Source organism: Tinamus guttatus, unplaced genomic scaffold (assembly GCF_059628265.1).
Source record: "Tinamus guttatus ecotype Peru unplaced genomic scaffold, ASM5962826v1 Tinamus_guttatus_pri_ptg000115l, whole genome shotgun sequence".
Classification (NCBI taxonomy): Eukaryota; Metazoa; Chordata; class Aves; order Tinamiformes; family Tinamidae; genus Tinamus; species Tinamus guttatus.
The window spans coordinates 5,124,236-5,146,372 of record NW_028288649.1 but is presented as its reverse complement, the minus strand read 5'-3'; the positions used below and the strand labels follow the sequence as shown (position 1 = coordinate 5,146,372).

The following is a 22,137-nucleotide window of genomic DNA, read 5'->3' as shown; positions in this document are numbered from 1 at the left end:
ACTTACACCAGTAAAACCCCTTAGCAACAACGGGGGGAGCTTGCTTTGCTTGTTAATGTAAAACATGACTAGGACGGCATCAGATCGATAATTCGTCCAGACCCTGAGACGGGGACATTGTTGTCTTTTGAAGTCAGGGCACAGTCGCCTGCAACTCTCAGAGCCCAGCTGCAAGGAAAATCCTTTATTAGGGCTGAACGATCAGGTGGAGATGATACTCAGGAGATGGAGCCAGAACACTGCACAAATTGTACACAGCTCCAAGCTACTTGGAACGTGAACGTCTCACCTCTGACTGAAAAATAAAGCAATGCTTGGATTTTTTTTTTCAGGGCACGATCTATGTAAAATTCAAAACTACTTATAATAGATAAATAACGCTGTCTTCAGACATCCCAAGCTTTGAAGTTTTAAGGATTACTGACAATTTTGTCCTTCTGCCTCTCTAAAATACACTACTAGCCACATATGGTACTGCTTAGAGAAATTTGGGCTTTAGCTGTGGTTCAGATAGCTTCTGTTTAATTCCAAGGAAGATTAAGTTACAAAGGATCTTATAAAAACTAATTAGCAGATGTGACTCAGCTTCTCACTGTTGACTACCTTGCCATTTCTACTTTGTGGAATCCTTCCAAAACTGCCGCTGCAGCTAATGCTGGAGAGCATCAGTTTACATCCCTCAGCTGAAATGTCATTATTTCTTACTTAGTCTTTCAACTACTCAGGAAAAAAAGCAGCTGACTACTAGTGGACTTGACAAACCTTGCAAGCAGTACAGCCGTCTTCATGAATATCAAGTAGTGGAATCCAAAGCCTATTTGAACTACTGCTACCTGTTAAAGAGACATTTGGTGTTAAGGAGCTTTACTTTTAAAAGAAACGCTATCTATAAGCACTGGAGCTGTCATCTTTTTTTTTAGAAGGAAGAAGAGATCCCTGTGAAAGAACTATACTCGCAGAAAAGACAGAGGCTTTTCCTGTATCTGTTTTTATCTAGAGGAGATGGGACAGGAGGAAGGCAGTGATCTTAGTGGTCATCAGCTTCAAATTGACCCCTTCCTCTTCAGGAGCAAGTCCCACAAAGACTGGAGGAACAGTGGTATCAACTGAAGTTACAGGATCCAGTAGCTGCAGACCTGCTGGTCTTAACTGGAAGGTGAGCCTGAGAAAGGCATCAAGAGCTGTATCAAAGCAGCTTCCCTTTAAGATCCTTAGTGTTTGAAGAGTGGCAGTTTTGCATATCCTCCTAAGAGACTGAAATTATTTGGCATCAGTTGAATCTTATGAGCAAGGAGAGCAGGAACGCAGAAGAAAGTTCCCTGCATCCACGCGGTGGTCTCCAGCAGTGCAGCAACACGGTGCTACACACAAAAATGCTTGTTAGAACTGGGCCAGCTGGAACCGGATTAACGACAGAAACCTGAACGCTACAGTGGCAAAAACAAGCAAACAAAACCGCAAAATCCTCCAATCCCCCTGCCAACCATCTAGCACTAAGATCATGACAGCCTTCAGTTTCAGCGAGGCCACCCACAGTGATGCTGCTAGAACTGAGTGAAAAGGCCCGTCCTGCCACTAAGAAGGGAAGGATTTTTCAAGCATTGAGGGCTAAGGCCACCATCTTGTGGGTCACTACCACAGGAACAAATCCAAAGACTCATGGGCTTCCACGCCCAGAGAACAGAAATTCTCAGCACAAACAAACTCTGGTGAGAAACAGGTCCAAAAGAGCTCTGTCATCATCATGTTTGTGAAGGTTCGTACTGAAGATGTCAACTAGCATTAGAGAAGTGCAGAGCTTGTTGGGTAAATATCAACTTTGACTTTCCATGAGAGTTTTCTAACATGAAAAACCTACTCAGGGTGTGGCTCAGCAGATGAAGCACAACTTAAGAAATGACTGCCCGAAATATGATTGCATGTAGAAGAGAGGATTTCATGAAGAAGCAGGCAAAAAATAGGCTGCCGGAAGTTTCCATTGCATCCTGCAGCTGACCAAAACTAAATGATGGTAATGCCAGTTACAACACACAGATGCAAAGGTAGAAGCTATCTCTCCAGGAATACTTTGAAAGGGAAGAAAAACTTTTCCTTTTCAGTGGAAGGGGAGATATAAACTAAAACATGAAGCAGTACCTGAACTCTCATCAAGACACAGCTACTTCTTGCACTGTCACCTCTGTTATAGACTCTTGCAGTTCTGTGAAGGAAGGTATCCTGTTAGACATGCAAGTCAAACATGTCTCCCTTCAGGAGGTTTCTTTTGGAGTTCTTTTGTTCTGAGTGTTTTTTTGGAGTAAGAGAATGAAAGTCTGAGAAAGGGTGCAAGACATGACAATATCCTCACAATATGCTGTGAGGAAAATGAAAGGATGCAAATATTATTTCTATAGGTTCTGGAGCAATGTGGAAAACCTCTCACTCAAGAGCACTAGATAGACCAACCAGCTTCTGGGATAGGAGTAGCAGTTAGTGCTATATTCTCCATAAAAAGGGAAATTTAGCTGAGGCTACAGCTTTTCTATCATCTAATGATGCCATTAAAAATATCTATGTAAGCTGATGTGACAGTCTGTATCAGGACAATTGCAACTAGGAAAAAAAATATGTTCTATTTTTATGCTACTATCTGCATTATCATCAGCATAAATATTTAAACACAACTTGAGATTTGAAGCCTTGCTGTTAATCAGTAAGGCACAGTCTGAACACAGTGGGAACTGTCTTTATTGATTTATATTATTTTCAGCAATGATTACTTTAACCATTAGAAAAAAACAAAAAGTCTTTACTAATTAATGACTACTGAAACAGCCAGACCCTTCCAGCCCATTTCATATTCTCCTGCAGCCATTTCAGGGCAGATGTAAGATCTAAGCTGTAAACTTCTTCCATATTAACATTCATTGTCATATACTTAAGAAAAAGCTTTGGATCTGATAAACGAGCAGCTAGGATCAGTCTCTCCACTGCTGTTTGATAGTCATCTTTATTCTGCCCTTTTGGATCTTCACATCTGGAAGAGATTTTTCACAGAAAAAGATTATGTAACATACAGGCTCTCTGTTACTTGCATGATGCTTTACACAAAGCAACAGACTATAAAAAACTTTAAAATAATACCTCATGTTCACTTCACTTATGATAGATTATGTTAATTTCTAGACAATTTTTAGCTGATTATTCTGAAGAATTAAAAAGTTAGAAAAAGCGTTCTCTTAAACATACTTCAGAGTACTGAAAAATAATCGGATTTAATGCCAATACAAAGTAGGTCTGCAGTATTCACTGCAGTGCATTTCATCAAGAAATGCTGGAAAATTCAGTACAGCAAGGTAAACATCTTATGAACTGGATATTTCAGAAGTTTATGTACATGCTTGAATCCAAAATATTTATTCATTTTTGGAATGTGATCAGTTTTGGAGTAAGGATGTGCTAATGACACATCTGTGTTTTCGCACGATCAGGACAAGAGTCTTTAACCAAACAGCAGCAGTACAACAGCATACACCTGAAACTGCTATCTAGTGTTCCCGAGAACTTCTCTTAATCAACAAATAGTCTTAAAAAAGAAGACAAAATATAGCATAATGCAGTTAAATTTCTTCAAATTATCGGAAGAATGTATCATGTCTCATCACAAAAAACACTATGAAGGCAAATATTTTAAAAATTATGCTGTTCTTCGGGACAGCACTATTTTCTAAATAAATTCAATCATATTTTATGTTCAGTATGATACTTTTTTCTCCTGCAAGATACACATTTCTTATCTTACAGAATACAATGATTATTTTGACTTGACATAGTCAAACGTCATTCCAAATGTAAATTTAATATTCTCCTAAAGGACAGCAGAAAAGCTTGTAGAAAAAAAATCAGGCGTCTTTGAGGCAAGCTGTTCCAAAAAGACAAAAGAGATAAAAATCTTATTTGTCAAAAAGAAAAACTGAGAGATGTATTCCTCAGGAAGGGTGGGGGAAAGAAGACACAGAGTATTCAGTCTGAGAAGTCCCTGCTTACATTTTTTAACAAATCCAGCTTTTCTATGCAGTTTCACATTCTAATGCTGAGTCACCAAATCTCAGACAAAATGGGTCTTGAGAAATTGGTATAATCTAGTGACAGTAGTTGGTACTTTCTGAACAAGAGGGGGAAAAAAAAGAAACTTTTATCTGAAGGTATTCAGTCTCATAATGAGGGGAAAATCACATAAAGAATTTTGATACTGAGGTATCCCCTACAAACAGAATAAAACAAAATGGCTTCCTTCACTCCCCAAAGAACGTCCAAGAAATGTTAGATTTGCCTTTCAAAAAGTTAACATTTTGACTCTGCCCTTCTACTCCTCTGCTTAATCACAACAAAAGAATCTATATATTGAAATATCAAACTATCCTGGTTTAGAAAATACAGTCATCTTTTTATATGCTAAATCCATTCAGTTAGGATAGCCAGTCCAATATCAGTCTGGAACAGCTATTTTTTGCTGGTAGCTGTGATATACATAAAAGAATTAAAAAAATAGTATGTTTACTGCTCCATAACCACAGCAATTTTTTAAAACAAGGAATCTCTTTCACAGCTTACAGAATATTATATGATCATATTGATAAAAACAATGGTATGTATTTGTCAACAAACCTTTTCAGTATGATTTGAAGAGTCTGACTGGTAGCACCTGGACTTTGAACATCGCTAGCATTTGAAACAAGGAATATTTCAATGGCCAGCAGCATCTCTACTTCAGACAGGTAAGAAGGAATTGGCAGAAGTTTGTGATATGTATTTCCCTGCAGCAGTGGGTAGCAACCCAACGATAAAGCACCTTGACAGTAAATGCAGAAATACAAGAAATTAGGGTTATCAATACTGAACACAGATCTGAATTCATCTCTATTCATCTATATGTGGCTTACAATGCAGAAAAAAGTAGATAAATATCCTAAAAGAGCAGGAATTCTTAACAAACCTTATTTCACCTGTGAAAAAGCCCAATCAACAACACAACAAATACTCCATCTCATAATAATATGTTGTAAAATGTTATTTTCATCAACGAATATTATCAATGACAGTTATAGCTCTAGGTAGAAGTATAAAGGAAAATTTGCCTAAATGAAAGTGTGAAGATGACACACTTAAATTTTGTCTGCATTCACATTTGGAAATTATGAAATTGAAAATAAAAAATTAATTTTACGAGAGCTATACTTCTTTCAGGCCAAGAAGTCTTCACTGATTATTATTTTCAATTGTAGCTGCTTCCTAATAAATATTCTGGTTACAAATGAATTGCAGATAGTGACACAGAAAGTACTGTTTTCTCCTTTTAAAGTACACAGCCAATTCTCTCCAACACAACGAACTTTTGTGAGTGCATGCTGTCCAAAGAGCATAAGCAAAGGAGAGTGTTTACAAAGCAACTTACTCTTGTAATAGGTCCTAGCTTTACTCCACAAACAACTTCTTCCCAAACTTGTGATTAATCCTCTAAGCAGAAAAAAATCGATAGGTATATTTTTTGAAAGCATGAAGTCTATTGCAGAAGATGAGATCCCCAGGTTCTTGCTCTCAAAGCAGGCATTTATCAGTTTGTTAAAAAGGCGACTATACCAGGGAATATCTACAGTATCTGAAATTAAATGAAGAATGTTAATTACTGAACTCAAAGCAAGTCTAATTGTAGAGTGGCTTCCCAGTGTTGGCCTCAGCACCTACATAAGGACTCTTACTTCCATTAGCAGAAGGGCATAAGGTGGAGAATACTTACGACAAAGATGCTTCAGGTCTTTTCACATAGTTATACCCATTTCACTTATGTTGTGAAAGAGGAAGTGTTAAAGCCCACATCATAACTCCCCGCTAAAAACAGTATGATCAGATAAAAATACATTTCCTACCCAAGTCTACGAATACAATATCTTTACATGGTGTCTCTGACTCCCAGTAAAGTCATCTTGGTGCCAAAAGTTCTGCTTTGGCCCATACTCCACAGTTGGCAGGACTCAGCAGCCTAGCATCCATCTCATGGCAAAACATGTTTTAGGATCCTCAAGGTACCAACACGTGTTCCAACCAGGTTCTCCTGGTATACCTAAGACCGCACATGGATAATAGGACACAGCCCTATCCATGTGCGTCAAGGGAGGTTTCTTCAGTGGAGACTAAGCAACTACCTATCTCAAACTACACATTCAAAATTTGTCAGATAAACCGATCCTGAGAAAGCACTCGTTTCTTCACACGCTGTGCAATAAAAGCCTGCTATTGCTAGTTCATCTTTAGAAATCAACAGCGCACATTTCCACATTGAAATTACAGGAAATGAAGCTCCCTGATGACATCTCTGTCATACTGTAGAGATCGTATGGTCCTTGAAAAATGTGTGGATCTTTCCTACAGTTCTGTGTAACTGGGACAACTGGAAAAAGGAGGGGTGTATAAAGTTGTGTGAATGTGTGTATATGTGTATTACTGACTTAATAATTAAGAGTTGCAGAGTACAATGGGCACTGTGACATCTGCACTCTGCAAGAAAATGGACACGTGAAAAATCCATCTTCAACAAATTTTAGCAGGAAATAGGGAGTAAAAAAAAAAAAGAACAGTATAGAATCATCTATTCAATTTTTACCTTTCTTTACTTACCAGAACAATTTTGGAAGCCTGGTAAGTTCTGCAGAACCTCAAATGCCTGCCTGTATAAGCTCTTACTCAAGTACTGGTGCACCAGCGAGCGTAAGAGATTGTGTCGATTGAGGATGTCCATTTTGTCACAGGGCCACACTGGTGCATTTGTGATCCACTCTGACTCTACAGCAAAGAATACTGCGGTGTTACTTCTATCAGCTGAAACGGCTGGTCACTCGTGACTTTTGGCCATTTAAAGTATATTGTAAAATGTACCAGAAAACAAATTTCAAAGCTTCACATCAAGTGCAATTCTAGTTATTAATCAGTCATTCCTTATCACAAGCACTTCTTGGATAGACCTTCCCCGCTCCCAACAAACCTCGTATTTTGAATAGCCCCATATTTAAGTATCAGGGTAGTGACTCTCATACAGTGGTTTGCACTGTATGAGAATTTTTTTTTATTCTTGTGTATACTTTTGAGGTCCCTCTCTTCTCACCAGGTCAGCAGAAATCCACAAAGCAAGTAATTATGAGTTATTTTATGATAGAAACAATTTAATATTCCAAAGTTAAATTTCTTATGTATAGCTACTGTGAAGAGTAAAGAAACACTGCACTGACTCCAGCTAGAAGATTTGTTAATGTTGAATTTCACCTGGACTTAAAGGAAATTCCCCTGCCTGGGGCAGGCTCACTTTCCCTGCTGCACCCTTTCCCTTTTTTTGTAGGTTTTTGAATAAAACAGTGTGGGTAATAGTCTACTGGAAGCAGTGTTTCTGAAATAAAAGGCTGGTGCTAGCCGCAGTATTTCTTATACATATCAAGAATGCTAACTGGTAAGATGATCACGTTTTTGCTGTCTCAGTATCAATAAATATATTTAATAACACAGACCAGTTTTTAACTTTTAGCTCCACTCTTTCTTAAGAGGGGACAGTACAAACCTAAATATCAACACTCAGTTTTGATGTTTACGCTTACCTCTCAAAACCCATGTTGCACCATCTAAACTTCCGGTTTTAAGAAAAAATTCTGCAGCAGTATTAACAATTTGACATCTTGATGCTGACTTTTCTGGTCCAATAAGTCCTTTCAAGACCGTGAAGTATATCTTTAGCTCGTGCAATTTATCCAAAACCTTCCTTCCCTAGCAGAAAAAGGAGAGAGGAAAGGGGGTCAGAGTATATTACAACATTGGCTAACACAACATATAATTACACTAAATACAGTGTAGCTACATTACCCAAGCTGAGGGGGAAAGCAAAAGGATCTGAGTAGCAAGAATTCTAGTAATTAAATAACAGATTTTAATTTTTTTGGCTCTGTAGATTTAAAAAAAAAAATAATAGTTCCCAGCTCCTACCTCCTACATACCTCCTAATACTATTTCCACAGTAAAATGTTCCTATGCAGTTATTTCTCAAGCATTTTGTAACTTATTTGTTTACCCTAGTGTATAAACACTTCTACTGCTTTTGATTCCATTCAGTTCGACAGAATTTATAGAACAGACCCTATAAAAAGATCATAGGAATATTTCATATTGTAGCAGAGATTTAACTGTTAAGCTGAAATAACTACCTTGGCATGAGTCAAACAAAACACTAACCAATATACTGAGCAGAAGAGTGGCTAGAAACAAAAAGTAGGGCCTATCTGGCCAGAAATAAAACAACCAATAATTTTATCATCAGATTCCAAGTAGATTTTTAGTCTGCTTTCCTTCCTCCAGGCAACTTTGGTTTGTTGGCTTTTCCAATCACAAAATGTGGTCTAAGGTTCCTTTCCAGGGAATTCTATTCATATATCTCGTATGTGCATTGGTTTTCAAAGTGCATGTGCTCTGTGCCCTTTCTCAGCTCTTCAGAAGGATATTCTCTTCCTGAACATGGAGCATATACACAGTACCCCTGGCAGACACCACGCATCAGACCTGTGAGACAGTTGGGTTTGATGTTTGTGAAGGGAAGGTAACCTAAATGTCCCAAAACCACATCCAGAGCTTGAGGCAGTCCAAAATATTCATTAAAAGGGGCACGGAAAATGTCCTAAAACCACAATTACTTCATTCACAGCAGGAAGGCAGTCCTTCACCTTATCTTTAATCCTGTGGTTATGGGCTAGTATCTGCTTGATCCTCCATCTTGCTGCTTCCAAAAAGTGGTCCAGAAAATAAGGCAAGGTAAAGGATTGAGCTTCCTGCTTTTGAGACTTATCTGAAGCTGGTCATGGAGTGAATCCAGTTGGAGATAGGTAGGAATGACACTTCTAGTGCATCCCCGAGACAGATAATTTTGGGATTTGCTGGTTTCTGATAAAAATCAAGCATAGTACTGTCTCATTCACACTCCAGTAGTCTGGACACAGGTTGCATGCAATATGATTTGAAGATCTTAATGAACAGCTTGCTGATACTGAACTCAATAATCCCCATGGAGGGATGACATTTTTTTTTGCTTTTATGCATGAAAAACAGAAGTGATATAAAGCATTATCTGCTTTTAATAACCGCTTTTATAGAAGAGAAACACAACAACTTCTGCCAGCTTGCATCCCCTACACTAGGACACAAAGAGGAACTTCCTTGGATTATCACAGGTCCTACAACCCAAATATTAGGATGCCCATTATAAGATGTGGGAAACAGGCAAGCATGCAACAGCGTTTCCCTGCAAACACGGAATACACTCTCTGCTGAAGAGAGTCAGAACTCAGGCCCAGCTCAGCTCTCAGACAGGCACGTGAGCACTAGGCTCTCAGTGCCAAGAACTTAGCTGATCTCTGCTGTGACCAAGAATCTCTCAGCTGCTTTAAGAGGTGAGTGTAGCAGAACAAAAACGTTTTAAAAACTTCCAGTGTAGAACTGTAAAAGCATGAATGCAAAGACCTTTCCTTCCATCTACCACTGAACTGTGCACCTTCCCTCCCGTGCCACACTGGGCTGTGACCATCTGTTGTGGCAGGTGGAACAACTTGTGCTGCAGCCTCATAGGGACTTGCTAAAAAGCTGCTGAGATCAAAATGAAGATGCTCTAGAATGGGTGTACTGCCACCAAGATAAGCAGCTTTATCAGATATCCTCTGAGGCTTGGGTTGATCCTGGAAACAGACTGAGCAGGGCACAAGTTTTATGTAACAAAAGTCCTGAAGGGCATCCCTTATAGACACGTACATTAAAAAACTTCCTTAATCTCTTGATATGAATTCAAAAGGGTTCCCTCCAGTATTTTACAAGAAAAAAAAAAAAAAAGGAGTCAAAAAGGGACAAGAGGCACTATGTTCATAAAAATATATGCTGGGAAACACGTTGTATGGGGTGAAGAACTCCCCAGTACAGCGTAATTATTAATCATGACAATTAGGCCCATTGGCAGGAAGGCAAATTCAGAGTAAGATCACTGGCCAAAATACAGTCCAAAAACATTAGTGGTTTCATTAGGGTTTTTTTTGCTGTGTTGCATTGTATAGGCAACCCATGCCTAGTAAACACTAAGCTGCTTCCTTACAGGGAGAAACACTTATCAGTGAAACAGAGCTCACTGCAGTGAACTTGGGATGTTAGGAACTTCTGAACCTTTGATGAGGACTAAATAGTGTAAATATCCAGTGAAAGATCTAATCTTTAAACCCTGGGCCTCTGCATTAATTGACAGCAAGGGAAGGATTGTAAGCAGTATTTCGTTGTGATATTTAAGTCTTTGCAAGACTCACAAGACTCCTAGGTCCAAATCTGGCATGTGGTGTGAAATGACCAAGAACCCTGTTTTCCAAAGAAGAAAAGCACTTTCAGTGATATTTTGGGAATAAACCGCTCACCAACTACATGGATACCTTGCTTTGCCTCTCCTTTATATTCCTTGCCTTAAACCCTTCCAACTGACACCAAGTTCAGAGGCATCAGTGCAGGAAAGGGCTCTCACACTTCCTCAAATATTCCCTGAGCTGAGAGGTCTCTGGACATGAAAGTATTGACAGAAGGAAGTGACGGTGGTGAGAAACAACCCCAAAGCACCAAAAACGGTTTAATCCGGCTGGATAGCTGAGGAGGGCTAAGGCAGGGTGAGACAGAAGGCAGAGCCATTGAGCCAGGGGAACATGGTTTAATGTTCGACAAGAATTGACGCCGTCTCCCAAACACACTGCTAGAGTCCGGTATACCTTTATCCACTGCAGTACTTTGTGATAAGAATACATTACACTTATCCCAGCTCTTCCAATGAAAATTCTGTCTGCTTCATTACTTTGTGAATTTTTTATTACTAGAAGGGAAAAAAACATATTACTTTTGGTTTTACATGGAAAAGTAGTTTTAAAAAAATCACACGCTTTAGAAGAGCCCTGTAAAAATCTTATATATATTTTCTAGACATTTTAGCACTGAATTAGGTTTTCTTAATTTCTAACACAAAGTACAATAACTAATTTATTCAGAGAACATCTAGGATTAGTTCATCTATAACAGTAAGATTCTTAAACATATAATGGCATAACATAACAACAAAACTATTTGTAAAGTGAATTTGTAAAGTTTTGTGCACGCAGCCCTTGCAGAAATTACTGGTTCTTGTTCTTAGTTCTTTACAGGATTAAATGATTCTGAAAATCCAAATTGCTAAAAGAAAGTCCAATGAAAGGTACAAGATGTGATTCCACTTAAATATGTGTTTTTCTGTACAAATAGATCTAGTTGTATTTATAACCCTAAATTTCATTTCTGCTTAAGAATGGGGCACTTCAGATGAGAGTACTGAAATATACTTGTCTTTGTCCTGAGAACAGGACATTCTCATTAGTAAATCATCAACCCCGGCTTCTCTTCTCAATCTGACAAAACTCATGCGTCCATTTTTGGAACAGGTGATGAAACCCATTTAGTATCTCTGACTTTTTAAGTATGAGCCCAGGGAATTTTACTATGACTAGAAAATGGCATCCATTGAGCATTTCAGTTGAATGCATTTTTAATTAGAAGAATTCTATTATATAATATGTCAAGAAAACAGCATAGATTTTTGTTTTTTCTTCTTTCAAAAACTTGACAAAGAGTAAAGGTGAACAATAAAGTGTTTATTCCATGTTATTTTTACCTGCATCAGCAAAATCACAAAAAGGAACTCCTGGTCTTTCTTCCTCAGAATCTCTGCTTAGTATTTCAGCAATAAATAATGACAGTTTCTTAAGATCACCAAAACGTTCATGCCCAGTTCTCAAACTGACATACAAATTTCCCAACTTGGTCCAATCGCTTTTTTCCTTGCAATGCTGTCAAGAAGGCAATGGATAGATATAAGCAAACCTTCTTCAGAAACTCAAACAGAAAATGTATCAAAATTGAAGAAATAGACCTGGAATAGACTTAAAGCAGTAAATAAAAAGCAGTTAGTTTATTATCTTCTATAACAGTACTGAATGTGTTCCAATTTCCGATCATCCCTCAGTGGGTTGTCTCCTATCCCTTAAAAGGACAGATCACAGCATCTAGAGCACAGCATCTAGATCAGTTAACCCAGGGAGATTATAACCAAATAAAGACATTTCTTATAATTCTATGATTAAATCTCAGAATTTTATATTCTTTCGTTCATATTATGACACCTTTTATCTAGCTTGTTCAAATTTTATTTGTATCATCAACCCTACTTTGTTTTACTGGAGTTAAGTTGAATCTTCCTATTAACACAGGTGAAGAACGTGGTTCTGGTCAAATACTTGTTACTCTGGAGTAACTTTTCTGCAAGTTCCAGGACTAAGGCTATGTACATGTGCTGTAATTTACAGACGTGTGCTGGAGACTGTGTACACACACTAAAATGTTAAATGGAAACCGCCGGGCTCAGGATACCAATAGCAGTACAGGGCTGCTGTGCAAACACCTTATGCAAACACCTAGGGAGGATAACTGAGGCAAAAACTAAAAGAGGTTTTCAAGAACTGACTGGAGAATGTCTTGAACAGCTTGCTCCTGAGTCACTGTTGACTCAGCTTTAAGCACGAAGTTTGAATAGAGACCTCCAAGGGTCCCTTTCAACCCAAATTATTACATGGTTCAGCATAGACCACAGAATCCAGCATTTATTCTCAAGTATTAAGTTAAGAACTAGTTTAGGTCACTAATGTCTCTGAAATGAAATGGAGATCCAGCTTTTTTTTTTTTTTTTGACATGTGAACATTTTACCAGGAATAAATCAGTCGCCAATAGTACCTAGCTTACTCCTTAATTTGTAACCAGAATGAAACTCATGTTGCACTGACAACCCATGAAAACCAGGGCACTCTGGCTTCCAACAACACACTAAAGTCATATGTAACATTCAACTACATATGCTTAACTAAAGTCCTGTACAGCATCTTCTGAGTTTGCACTGAAAAAGGAATATTAAAATATGTTACTGCATATCTCTTACCTAATAATTTATATCCATCCAAGAACTATAGAAACTATAGAACTACATATTTGACTAATTGGACTTTATGATTTAAGACTTAATGCTTTAATCTTGATATCTGGCAGCAGGTCAGATATCTGTGCCTTCTAGATGAAGAGCTTTACTAGTCAAACTCCATTGACTGGCTAACTCATAGGGCTCACCTGTAGCTTTACCTCTGGCTTTAATGCACACAGAGAGGTAACTCTCAAAAGTTGCCTGCACCCAGATGAAACAAGAACCATCTCCTGCTGGATTTCCAGGATAGTCAGAGAGATTCACACCCTTCGGGTTCCAGGGATGGGGGCACAGAAATTCCAAACTGAGAGGACTGCAAAGTTTTGATGGTCATCAGTAGTAGGAGCCATTTTACTGGGAGCTATGATAATCCCATTAATAAAAAAGGCCAACATTTGTGAATCACAGAATCGTTACGTTTGGAAAAGACCTTTAAGATCGAGTCCAACCATAAATCCTTCAACACCATGCCTGCTAAACAATGTCCCTAAGTGCCTCATCTATACAGCTCTTCAACATTGTCAGGAACGGTGACTCCACCACTTCCCTGGGCAGCCTGTTCCAATGCTTGACTCTTTCCATGTAAAAATTTGTCCTAATGTCCAACCTGAACATCCCCTGGTGCAACCTGCACCTCCCCTGATGCAACTTGAGGCCATTTCCTTTTGTCCTACCTGTAGTTATTTTGCAGACTCTTGGAAAACTAATTAAATAACATTCTTACAGTTATAGGTTTTTTTTTTTTTAATCAGTCTCTAAGTCTTTTTTCTCTGTGGTTAACTTTTCTGCAAAATACATATCAAATTGATAGTTGTTTCCTCTACACTGGCCAAATGGACTGATTTTTGTATTAAAAAAAAGAAAATGAATCAAAATCAGTCCTGGTTCTTACCTTCTTAAATTTAGGTCTCGAGATCTGTATGATTGTGTGTGAAGATTTTCAAACAGTACTGCAATGTATGGCATACGAACTAAGTGTTTAAAATTATAAAAATCTTTGAGCTATATTTAAAACTAAAAGCCTCAAGTATGTAAATTGACATAAATACTGACAAACCACAGAACAACCGTTTTCCCTAGATGTTAATCTTTCTCAAAAATGGCTGCACTAGCAAGGTATTACCACAAAACTATAAAAGTTTATGATAATTAAAAATGACACAGAAATTGCTATTTTCTGTAGACTTTAAAAAAGTCATACCAGCTAAAGCATCCCCAGAGGCTTTAAAGAATGTGCACAGTACCTGAATTTCAGTCATTGCCAAACTGAAGTCAAAACGCCAGTTCTTTTTAAAGTGTTTTTCCTGAAATCTTCAATGAAGAAAAAAGTATTAATACATTACTTTAACATCAAATGAAAGTGTTGGTTACGTGGGACAGTGACCCTCAGCTTCAAATAGCATGATGTTTTATTCTGCTGCTGCTGCCACTGGAAGAATGAAAGCAGCTACACCAGTGTGATGCAACCATGTAGTGACACTTAACCTACATAAGGATGAATCGTAACATGTAGTGGAAGTAGTACAGCTGCTCTGTCTTGGTAGACATAGACTGCTTCTGAGTTTATGATAAAAGGACATATATACTGGAAATTTGGAATGGGTCATTTCCTTGTGAAACAGATAAAGTGATCAAAATTATCTGCAAAAGGTATGTTAAACTGCACTTAAAGCATTGATAGCCCTGAATGATAGGTGTTCTCTTTATGGGACCACTATGAAGAAGAGCAGCAAATCCTTAGGGTTTTCTCTTGAATAGGGATTACCTTGTACTTAATGCTATTTATGTTACATGTTTTGGTTCTCTAAGAATCAAAACTTGCTTTATGAACAGCAAACTTAGTTTCTCAATTTTATATGAAATGCTTTTATACTAGGGCGATCCATTCTCTTGTAAGTGTCAGAAAGATGCCAACAGTTCTGAAAGGCATTCACCAGGTTGCGGTTTCACACTTTTCCAACATCATCCAGCAACACTGGAAACACAAATCACCTTCCTGCTACTTGTGCTGGTACAAGCATTTATGCAGTCTCTCAGTAAATGAAACTGGGAAGCTACTTCAGATTCTAGCTAGTCATCCCATTGCTTACCAGGCCCATTTACTGCAGAATTAGTGCTTGTTTATGCAGACCTAAAATATGTATTAAACCACAACATCTCTGATTTGACTGTAGTCATACAAACTTGCAGTACACCTTGGAACAGCACTAGATTGTATTTTAAAGTGACACCAGTTTAATGTGCTTCAAAGATAAAATATTTCAAACATAAAAGATAAAATATTTGGATTCTGACTGCAGTTATAATTAGTTTTTTTCCATACTCATCATCAGAATACAATTAGGCATGATAAAATAGAATCACATGCATTTCCATCCAAACTAAGTTTGCATTTTCTAATTGGCTTTTTAAGTTTTCCATAAACTTCTGAAATAGAACCTGAAAAAGAACTAGATTAATTCAGTTATAAAATAGCTCCTTGAAGACATACCTGGATTTTATGTTCAGAATAGTATTTATTTCCTGCCTGGAAACTTGCAATTGGTGAAGGAACTTAATGATGAAGTTGAAATGTTCAAACTCAAGAAACATACCAGCATCAACAAGCTGTAATATCAAATAGGGGGAAGAAAAATAAGCACACAAAAATTGGCATGACTTAAATATTTTCGGAGGCAAGCGGCAAACGTCAGTGGGAAAAATATGTCACAAAGAATCTCAGTCAAAAGCTAGGAGGTAATTGAAAGCCTGTATCAAAAGTTCTGCTAACCACAGTGAAACTTCAAATTGAAATCTATTTAAAGGATCATAAAATGATACATTTGAGTTTTAAAACAAGAGAAGGCATTTCAGAAATTTCAATGAATAGTAGTACAATTAATCTCATACCTTACAAAACATACTGATTAACGCAGGCACAGCATCTTTTACATTCAAAGATGCCATATATTCAAAAATTTTCAGAAGAACATCAACAGCAGGCTAATTTAGAAAAAAAAAAAGGCAGAATTAGTTTTACAACGTTGTTCAATTAGAAAGCTTACAGTTTTTACTACAGAACTTATGAACTGCTTTTGTTTTATTTCTCTTAAAGAAACTGGGTGCCAAAGTAAAACCGAACATTACTGCAAATGGCAAAATACTAGGATACTATGGATCAAAGTGTGTTTCAAAATATTTCAAGGTCACTTACCAGCATATTAATCAGTAGAGTAACATTCAGTATCTGAAATACTTCTTGAAACAAACAGTTCTTGAGTAAAGAAATGAGAAGATCATTCAGGACTTGTGAAGCAAAATCCACACCAGGCATAGCTTCTCTGTAATAGTTTACAAATATTTGTGCTGAAAAAGAGATTAAAATTATTTCACTTCAGGATAACTGATTATTAGCTATTTAAGCAAGTTATTTCCTTAAATTTTAAAAGCAGTATAACAATTCTCAATTGACTAGCATATCATAGGACAGGGATAAATGAAGAAAATCAAGATAAAAGATGAAATAAGGATAAATGGATAAAAAGAACCAGTTGGTAGTGCATTAAGCCAGTGAGACCTTTCCAGCTGTGAAGCATCAGACAGTGCAGTGCAGTTATACCCAGGCAGATGATCTTACTAGCTGTTCCTGTGCTAGCCTTGACAGACAGGTACTTGACAGCCTGCAGGTACTTGGTGTTGTCTGCCTTGTAGCACAAGGGAACATTAATAAACAGGGTGCAATTGATTCCCACGCTGGAATTGCTTTACATCCATTCTAATAATCATAGAATCATAGAATCATTAAGGTTGGAAGGGACCTCAATCACAGCAGAATGATTGTCTGATACATAGTAAAGCTGCTTGGGTGCACTTATTTGGAAGAACTTAATACTAAACTTTTTAGACTTAAGAGTGTTTGGTCAGGATGTTTAAAAGTATCTTACAAAATTCTGGTTTTATTAAAAAGCTCCACTCAAGTTATTGATCTCTAATCTCGAAGCTAGTTCCATCCTGGCTCAGTGGATTTTGTTTGCAAATAAGATTTACAACAACCTCCTGAAAAAACTGCATTGCTAAACTCCCAATCTCAACAGGAGCTGCGCTGAAGAACAACCGGACTGGATACACTCCCTCTAAATCAGAGCTTCTTATTCTCTGTTAGGGTTTCACCATTACTCTCCAGACTGCTTCTGTATATAATGGTTTAAATAAGCTATGTACGAGGCATGCCTCAAGAGCTACCACTATATCACATACTTGCACGCTGTAGCAGGCCTAATTCATTACTTGTAATGTATGTCTGAAGTACTGCCATGCATATCTAGAAAGAGAGAAAAAAAACAGTAAAACATGACCTCAGTTTATGCTATAGTCAAACAACAGAGCAATCCACAAACACAAGTTCTGTAAGGAAAATAGGGTTTACACTACTTCTGATTATTTTACTCATACATAGTTGCGTCAAGAGGCAAAGGCACTGTTAAAGCACAGCAAATTCATAAAGTTAAAAAAAATATATAAAGATGGCATTTTTGGAAAAAGATCTGCTGGGATCACAGCTTCCTGCATGTTTAGATATACACTCATAATTTAAAAAAGGGAATTGAAAATATTATTACTTGCCACTAGTATAAACATTACAGATTTTAAGCAAATATTCAGAGAAAGGATGCAAGTGAAAATGTGATGAAAAAAAGTACATAAATGCTTCAACTTAGAGTCAGACAATCACCTAGAAATAAAGTTACTAATACTGTATCTTCCCCCAAAACTACTCATAACGGCATAGAAGAAAAATCTCAGAACTTGAATTACTGAAAAATTTAACCTCAGATCCATTTTTTTAAAGATATCTATATTTAGATATTTTCATATGATATTTTGTTTGGGAACATTTTTATCTTAACATCATAAACTGCCCTAAAAGGCATCTTAACCTCAGTTCTGCGATACTTAAGCACTTTGCTTCAGATGAAGAAATAGAGTGCTTAGATTAAATCTCAGAATTCTTAGCTAGAATAAAAATTTTGGTAACTGATGTCACTTCTTGATTTACCTTTCTGCACAATTGCTTGAATGGGCCTTACATTTAATACTGTTTTGATACTATTTTGTGAAGTAATCAAAATCAAAGAGATGAACCACCCTGAATTTAAATTCAACTACAAAACTAGAGGGGCCAGTCATGGCTTTAGTTGCGCAGTAAATGGATTATCATCAAAGCCCAAGATATTGGCTTGTGGCCAAGAGATCCTTCGCTAAGACCAATGGCCTGTTCGGATCACCAAGTCAAACAATAAAAATTCTGTATCTATGTATGCAGATTATAAATAAAGGTAGGTTTGGTTTTGGAACAGTACCATTGTGCCACTGAACAGCAGTTTGAGACACCCCTTTCAGAAAATCACGTGGAATCTTTCATCACTAATATTAATGTGGGTTTGTTTGTGAACTCATTTAATCCAAAGCTACAATCCCAGGTGGCTGACGGCATTTCCAAAACAAACTTTAGTGCACGCTTACACTATGTAAATTAATTTGCCTTCTTTTGGTGTCTGTTTTCCTCCTCCTTTGGACTGACTCCCAAAAAAAGCCAAGATTGCATCTGGAGCTATGACTGTTCCAAGTATTAGTGAAATTGCTTGGAAAATCCAGTTGTAAAACAATTTGGGACAAGTTACACTCCATGCATAAAAAAATCTGTGTGCTTCATTTCCGGCTTCTAGCAGGCTTACATTGATTTAATTGTTTCAATTTATAAAAACTGCAATTAAATCTATGGACCATGTGAAAACACGAGTCTCTAAATTCTAGTTAATCACAAAAGGTTTAAGATGAGGGCACTTGTAAATAGTTAAAAAAATAAACTTGCAGTGGGAAACTTTGCCTAAACCTGCCTCTGAATTGTGACAGGAAAGAATCTTCTAGTAAACAAAAAGACAACGAAGGTGAAGATGTTTCCTGGGTGGAATTACTCCAAAATAGACATTAACTGTCAGAAAACAGCCTGTTAAAGAAAAAAAAAGGAACAAACAAACAACATAGAAATAGTACTTAGAACTACTTTGGGAAAAAATAATACTATTTTTTTCATTGGTGAGTACTGTAATGCCAGTAGAAGAGCTCAACATTCCCTCTACGAATAAAGGACATTTTTTCCATTTTCGAAAGGTAAACCACCGGGCTCCCTCAACCTAACTAGTTGATGCCACAAGTCATTTAACACAACAACTTAATGACAATGATAACAAATTGGATATGTATGTTATACAAGCAACTCACTACCGGGTATAGCACAGTTCTACCACAGTAAAACAACAAGGTGCTGAATTTATAGGAAAAAGCACCAAAACGTATGAACCTTTTCAGAATGGACTCTGATATCTAACGGGCGGGGGGGGGGAACCCCATGCTGCAGCCCTTCACTGCCATGAGCTCAAAGGAGGAGTCACAAGGAGTTGCCAGGCACTGAACCTGCTCTGCAGTTGCAAATCCACAGGTGGAGCAGGAGCTTCCAGTCTTTGCCATCATGGAAGTCTCCACTTCCCAACCTGGTACGCGCAGACTCCTCTCTTGGTACATCTGGGGCGCCAGCCTCGTGTCTGCAGGGTCTCAGAGGAGACCGGATTAATCTCTGTGTCAGTTCTGACACTGATACACAGTCTATTGCCTTCCCCTCATGGCTCCTTTAGTGGCTGATCCAAGTCCCCAGCCAAAGCTCCCTGGCACCTGCAGGCAAAGACATCACTCCCCACTGCCCGAGCTGCAGCCCGGGATCTGCAGAGCTGCCTCCTCCCTCAGGACATGACTGGAGTCGAGGGCCCTACACCTACATGAAGATAAAAATCAACAATTTGTTACACTCTCTAAAGAGATTTTTTTTCCCACTGGTTGGACCCGTTACAATAGAAGATTTACAGTAAAGATCTCAACTGACAAGCTTAAGGTGTCTTCTGAGAAGTGATATACAGCTACCTTATCTACAGACAAATGTTTAATCCCTTTTATAAAATGAGGGCAATAAAATCTAAGGAGGAAGTCCATGTCACTTCAAACAATTAGGTTAGAAAAAAGTATTCTGGGTGCCTTTTTTCCCCCTCCAAAAAGATAATTTTTCCCTCCACTAAGTGTTAGTAATGAATACACTCATACTGCCAAATAACGCACTACTGAAACATGAAGAAGAAATACTTCTATACATTTCTAACTTTTCTCATCAGCTAGTTTTGCATTCCTTCATAATATTTTTAACCTTAACTGATGACAACATTGCCTAGTAGATCAGGCCACATCAGTACTCCTCACTTACCAATCTGCCATTTTAAGTTTACAGTCAAAACCACTCCTCTTTTACTAAGAAAATTTTAAACAGCAATGAGACTCCTCTACGTACCTGGACAACACACAAACTATTTTTTTTTTAATTAGCCACTCTAGTTAACACCTTTCTGCAAATGCCTACAACTACTGAAGCTGTTTGAGCTCTAGTCATCTGAAAATCCCAGAAGCAACATATACCATCATTCTACACTTACAGGCTGTCCAAAATCCTTAAGGCATCAGATATTTGAAGCAATAATTTTTCAGTTTAATATGGCCTTTTTAATATGAAGTAATTGAGATTTTCCAGCCTTATTTCCTGTAACTGCTGATGGACAGCATGCACACAGCTGTGAGCACTCTGAAAGACAGCCATTCTTGGAAAGACAACAGATGTCTATACCTAGTTAACAACATTCCTTTCTCTTTGGGGAAAACACAGTCTTAATAGCTTTGTTTACTAATGCCTAATACAAAAGTGATGCCATTAAGTGAAGTTAAAGACTACTTAAAATAAAGAAATAGATAAAACTGGTAGCTTGTAGAATTTGCTGAGGTCACGTATATGCTGATTTCGGAGCATATTAAATTACTGTCATGTTGCATGATTAATCACAACTGAGTATTAAATCCTAGCACCTTAGGTTATGAAGCATCCACCAGTTACTTAACAAGACATAAGACATTTCCATTATGGGGAAAGATACCCCTCTCTAAACATTATGGCAAAGATAATCGCTATTAAAAAAAAAAAAAAACAGTTCTGAGCAAGTGGACTACTAGTCTGCGTAACAACTCCTGAAGAGATTATTTTCCTCATAGAAAGACTAGAAGACTTCTTTGATGCTGCTTCCATTTAAGTACTTTGGTGCCACCATGAGGTATCTGGACTATTATCAGTTTTCAATGGACAGTTTTAAAAAATACACAAATAAACACAACATAGTGTCAGGCTAAGCTATGTGGGCAAACAGCATGCTGGGGTGCTGCATCACAAGAAAAATCAGAGGGAAGGGCCTTGTAATAGTTTTAGACAGAGAATTTAGATCTTCACCTTCAACCAATGTGAAAGTATACTTTCCTAAGTAGAAATTAGTTTTTTAAAAATCCTCATATCTTAAGAGCTGTTATATAAAGTTTCAAAGGACTTGCAAGCAGTAGAAAAAAAAATCATCTCTTTTCCAAAACATAAAAGGGAAGAGATAAACATTAATAAAACTAGTGAGTTATTTTAAAAATTTTGTCAAAGTACATTTAAGATACTGGGGAATGGATGAGCTCATTTAGATGCTAATTTTCTTTTAAACTATTTGGCTCTATCAGTTCCTGCTAGTAATATACTAGTAATAGTAATATAGTAAGTTATTCTTTACTTTGCGATTCTGTAATTTCTCACTGATTGACACTAATGATATTATCATAACCCATACCATAAGATATGAGCTAAGAATTAAACTTTATAAGAGCTGATAAGGTCAAGTATGGGTACTGCTTGCTTCTAAGTGATTTATGTAACCACTTACATCTCAGTTTCAGACAGACAAATCCAATATCTTATTACATGAAATGACAATTAGCTTGTCTTGAGCTGTTCTTCCAAGTATTGCAGACCCTTATCTTCTTTCTTAAATGGTCTGAAAATACATCCACTTTGTCCATTATTAGAAAAGTAATTTTGTAACTGATTTGGAAATAGTTGTAAGCTGTCAGTCAGAGATTTCCAAAATCACTAGATCAATTGTCAACAATAAAA

The 22,137-nt window shown here is 37.4% G+C and overlaps 1 protein-coding gene across 1 annotated transcript in view; it reads right to left on the bottom strand.

The window, feature by feature from the left end:
• Positions 1 to 2,236: 2,236 nt before the first annotated feature.
• Positions 2,237 to 22,137, bottom strand: part of TOPAZ1 (testis and ovary specific TOPAZ 1) — a 37,895-nt gene continuing 17,994 nt past the window's right edge. Inside the window, exons 9-20 of the mRNA XM_088521214.1 lie at positions 17,322 to 17,385; positions 16,279 to 16,430; positions 15,975 to 16,067; positions 15,577 to 15,692; positions 14,330 to 14,396; positions 11,729 to 11,903; positions 10,800 to 10,900; positions 7,623 to 7,788; positions 6,655 to 6,819; positions 5,435 to 5,638; positions 4,648 to 4,831; positions 2,237 to 3,016 (exon numbers count right to left, since the gene is read on the bottom strand). Of these exons, the coding sequence (XP_088377340.1) occupies positions 2,803 to 3,016; positions 4,648 to 4,831; positions 5,435 to 5,638; positions 6,655 to 6,819; positions 7,623 to 7,788; positions 10,800 to 10,900; positions 11,729 to 11,903; positions 14,330 to 14,396; positions 15,577 to 15,692; positions 15,975 to 16,067; positions 16,279 to 16,430; positions 17,322 to 17,385 (1,701 nt within the window). The 3' untranslated portion in view covers positions 2,237 to 2,802. The remainder of the gene's footprint in view (positions 3,017 to 4,647; positions 4,832 to 5,434; positions 5,639 to 6,654; positions 6,820 to 7,622; positions 7,789 to 10,799; positions 10,901 to 11,728; positions 11,904 to 14,329; positions 14,397 to 15,576; positions 15,693 to 15,974; positions 16,068 to 16,278; positions 16,431 to 17,321; positions 17,386 to 22,137) is intronic.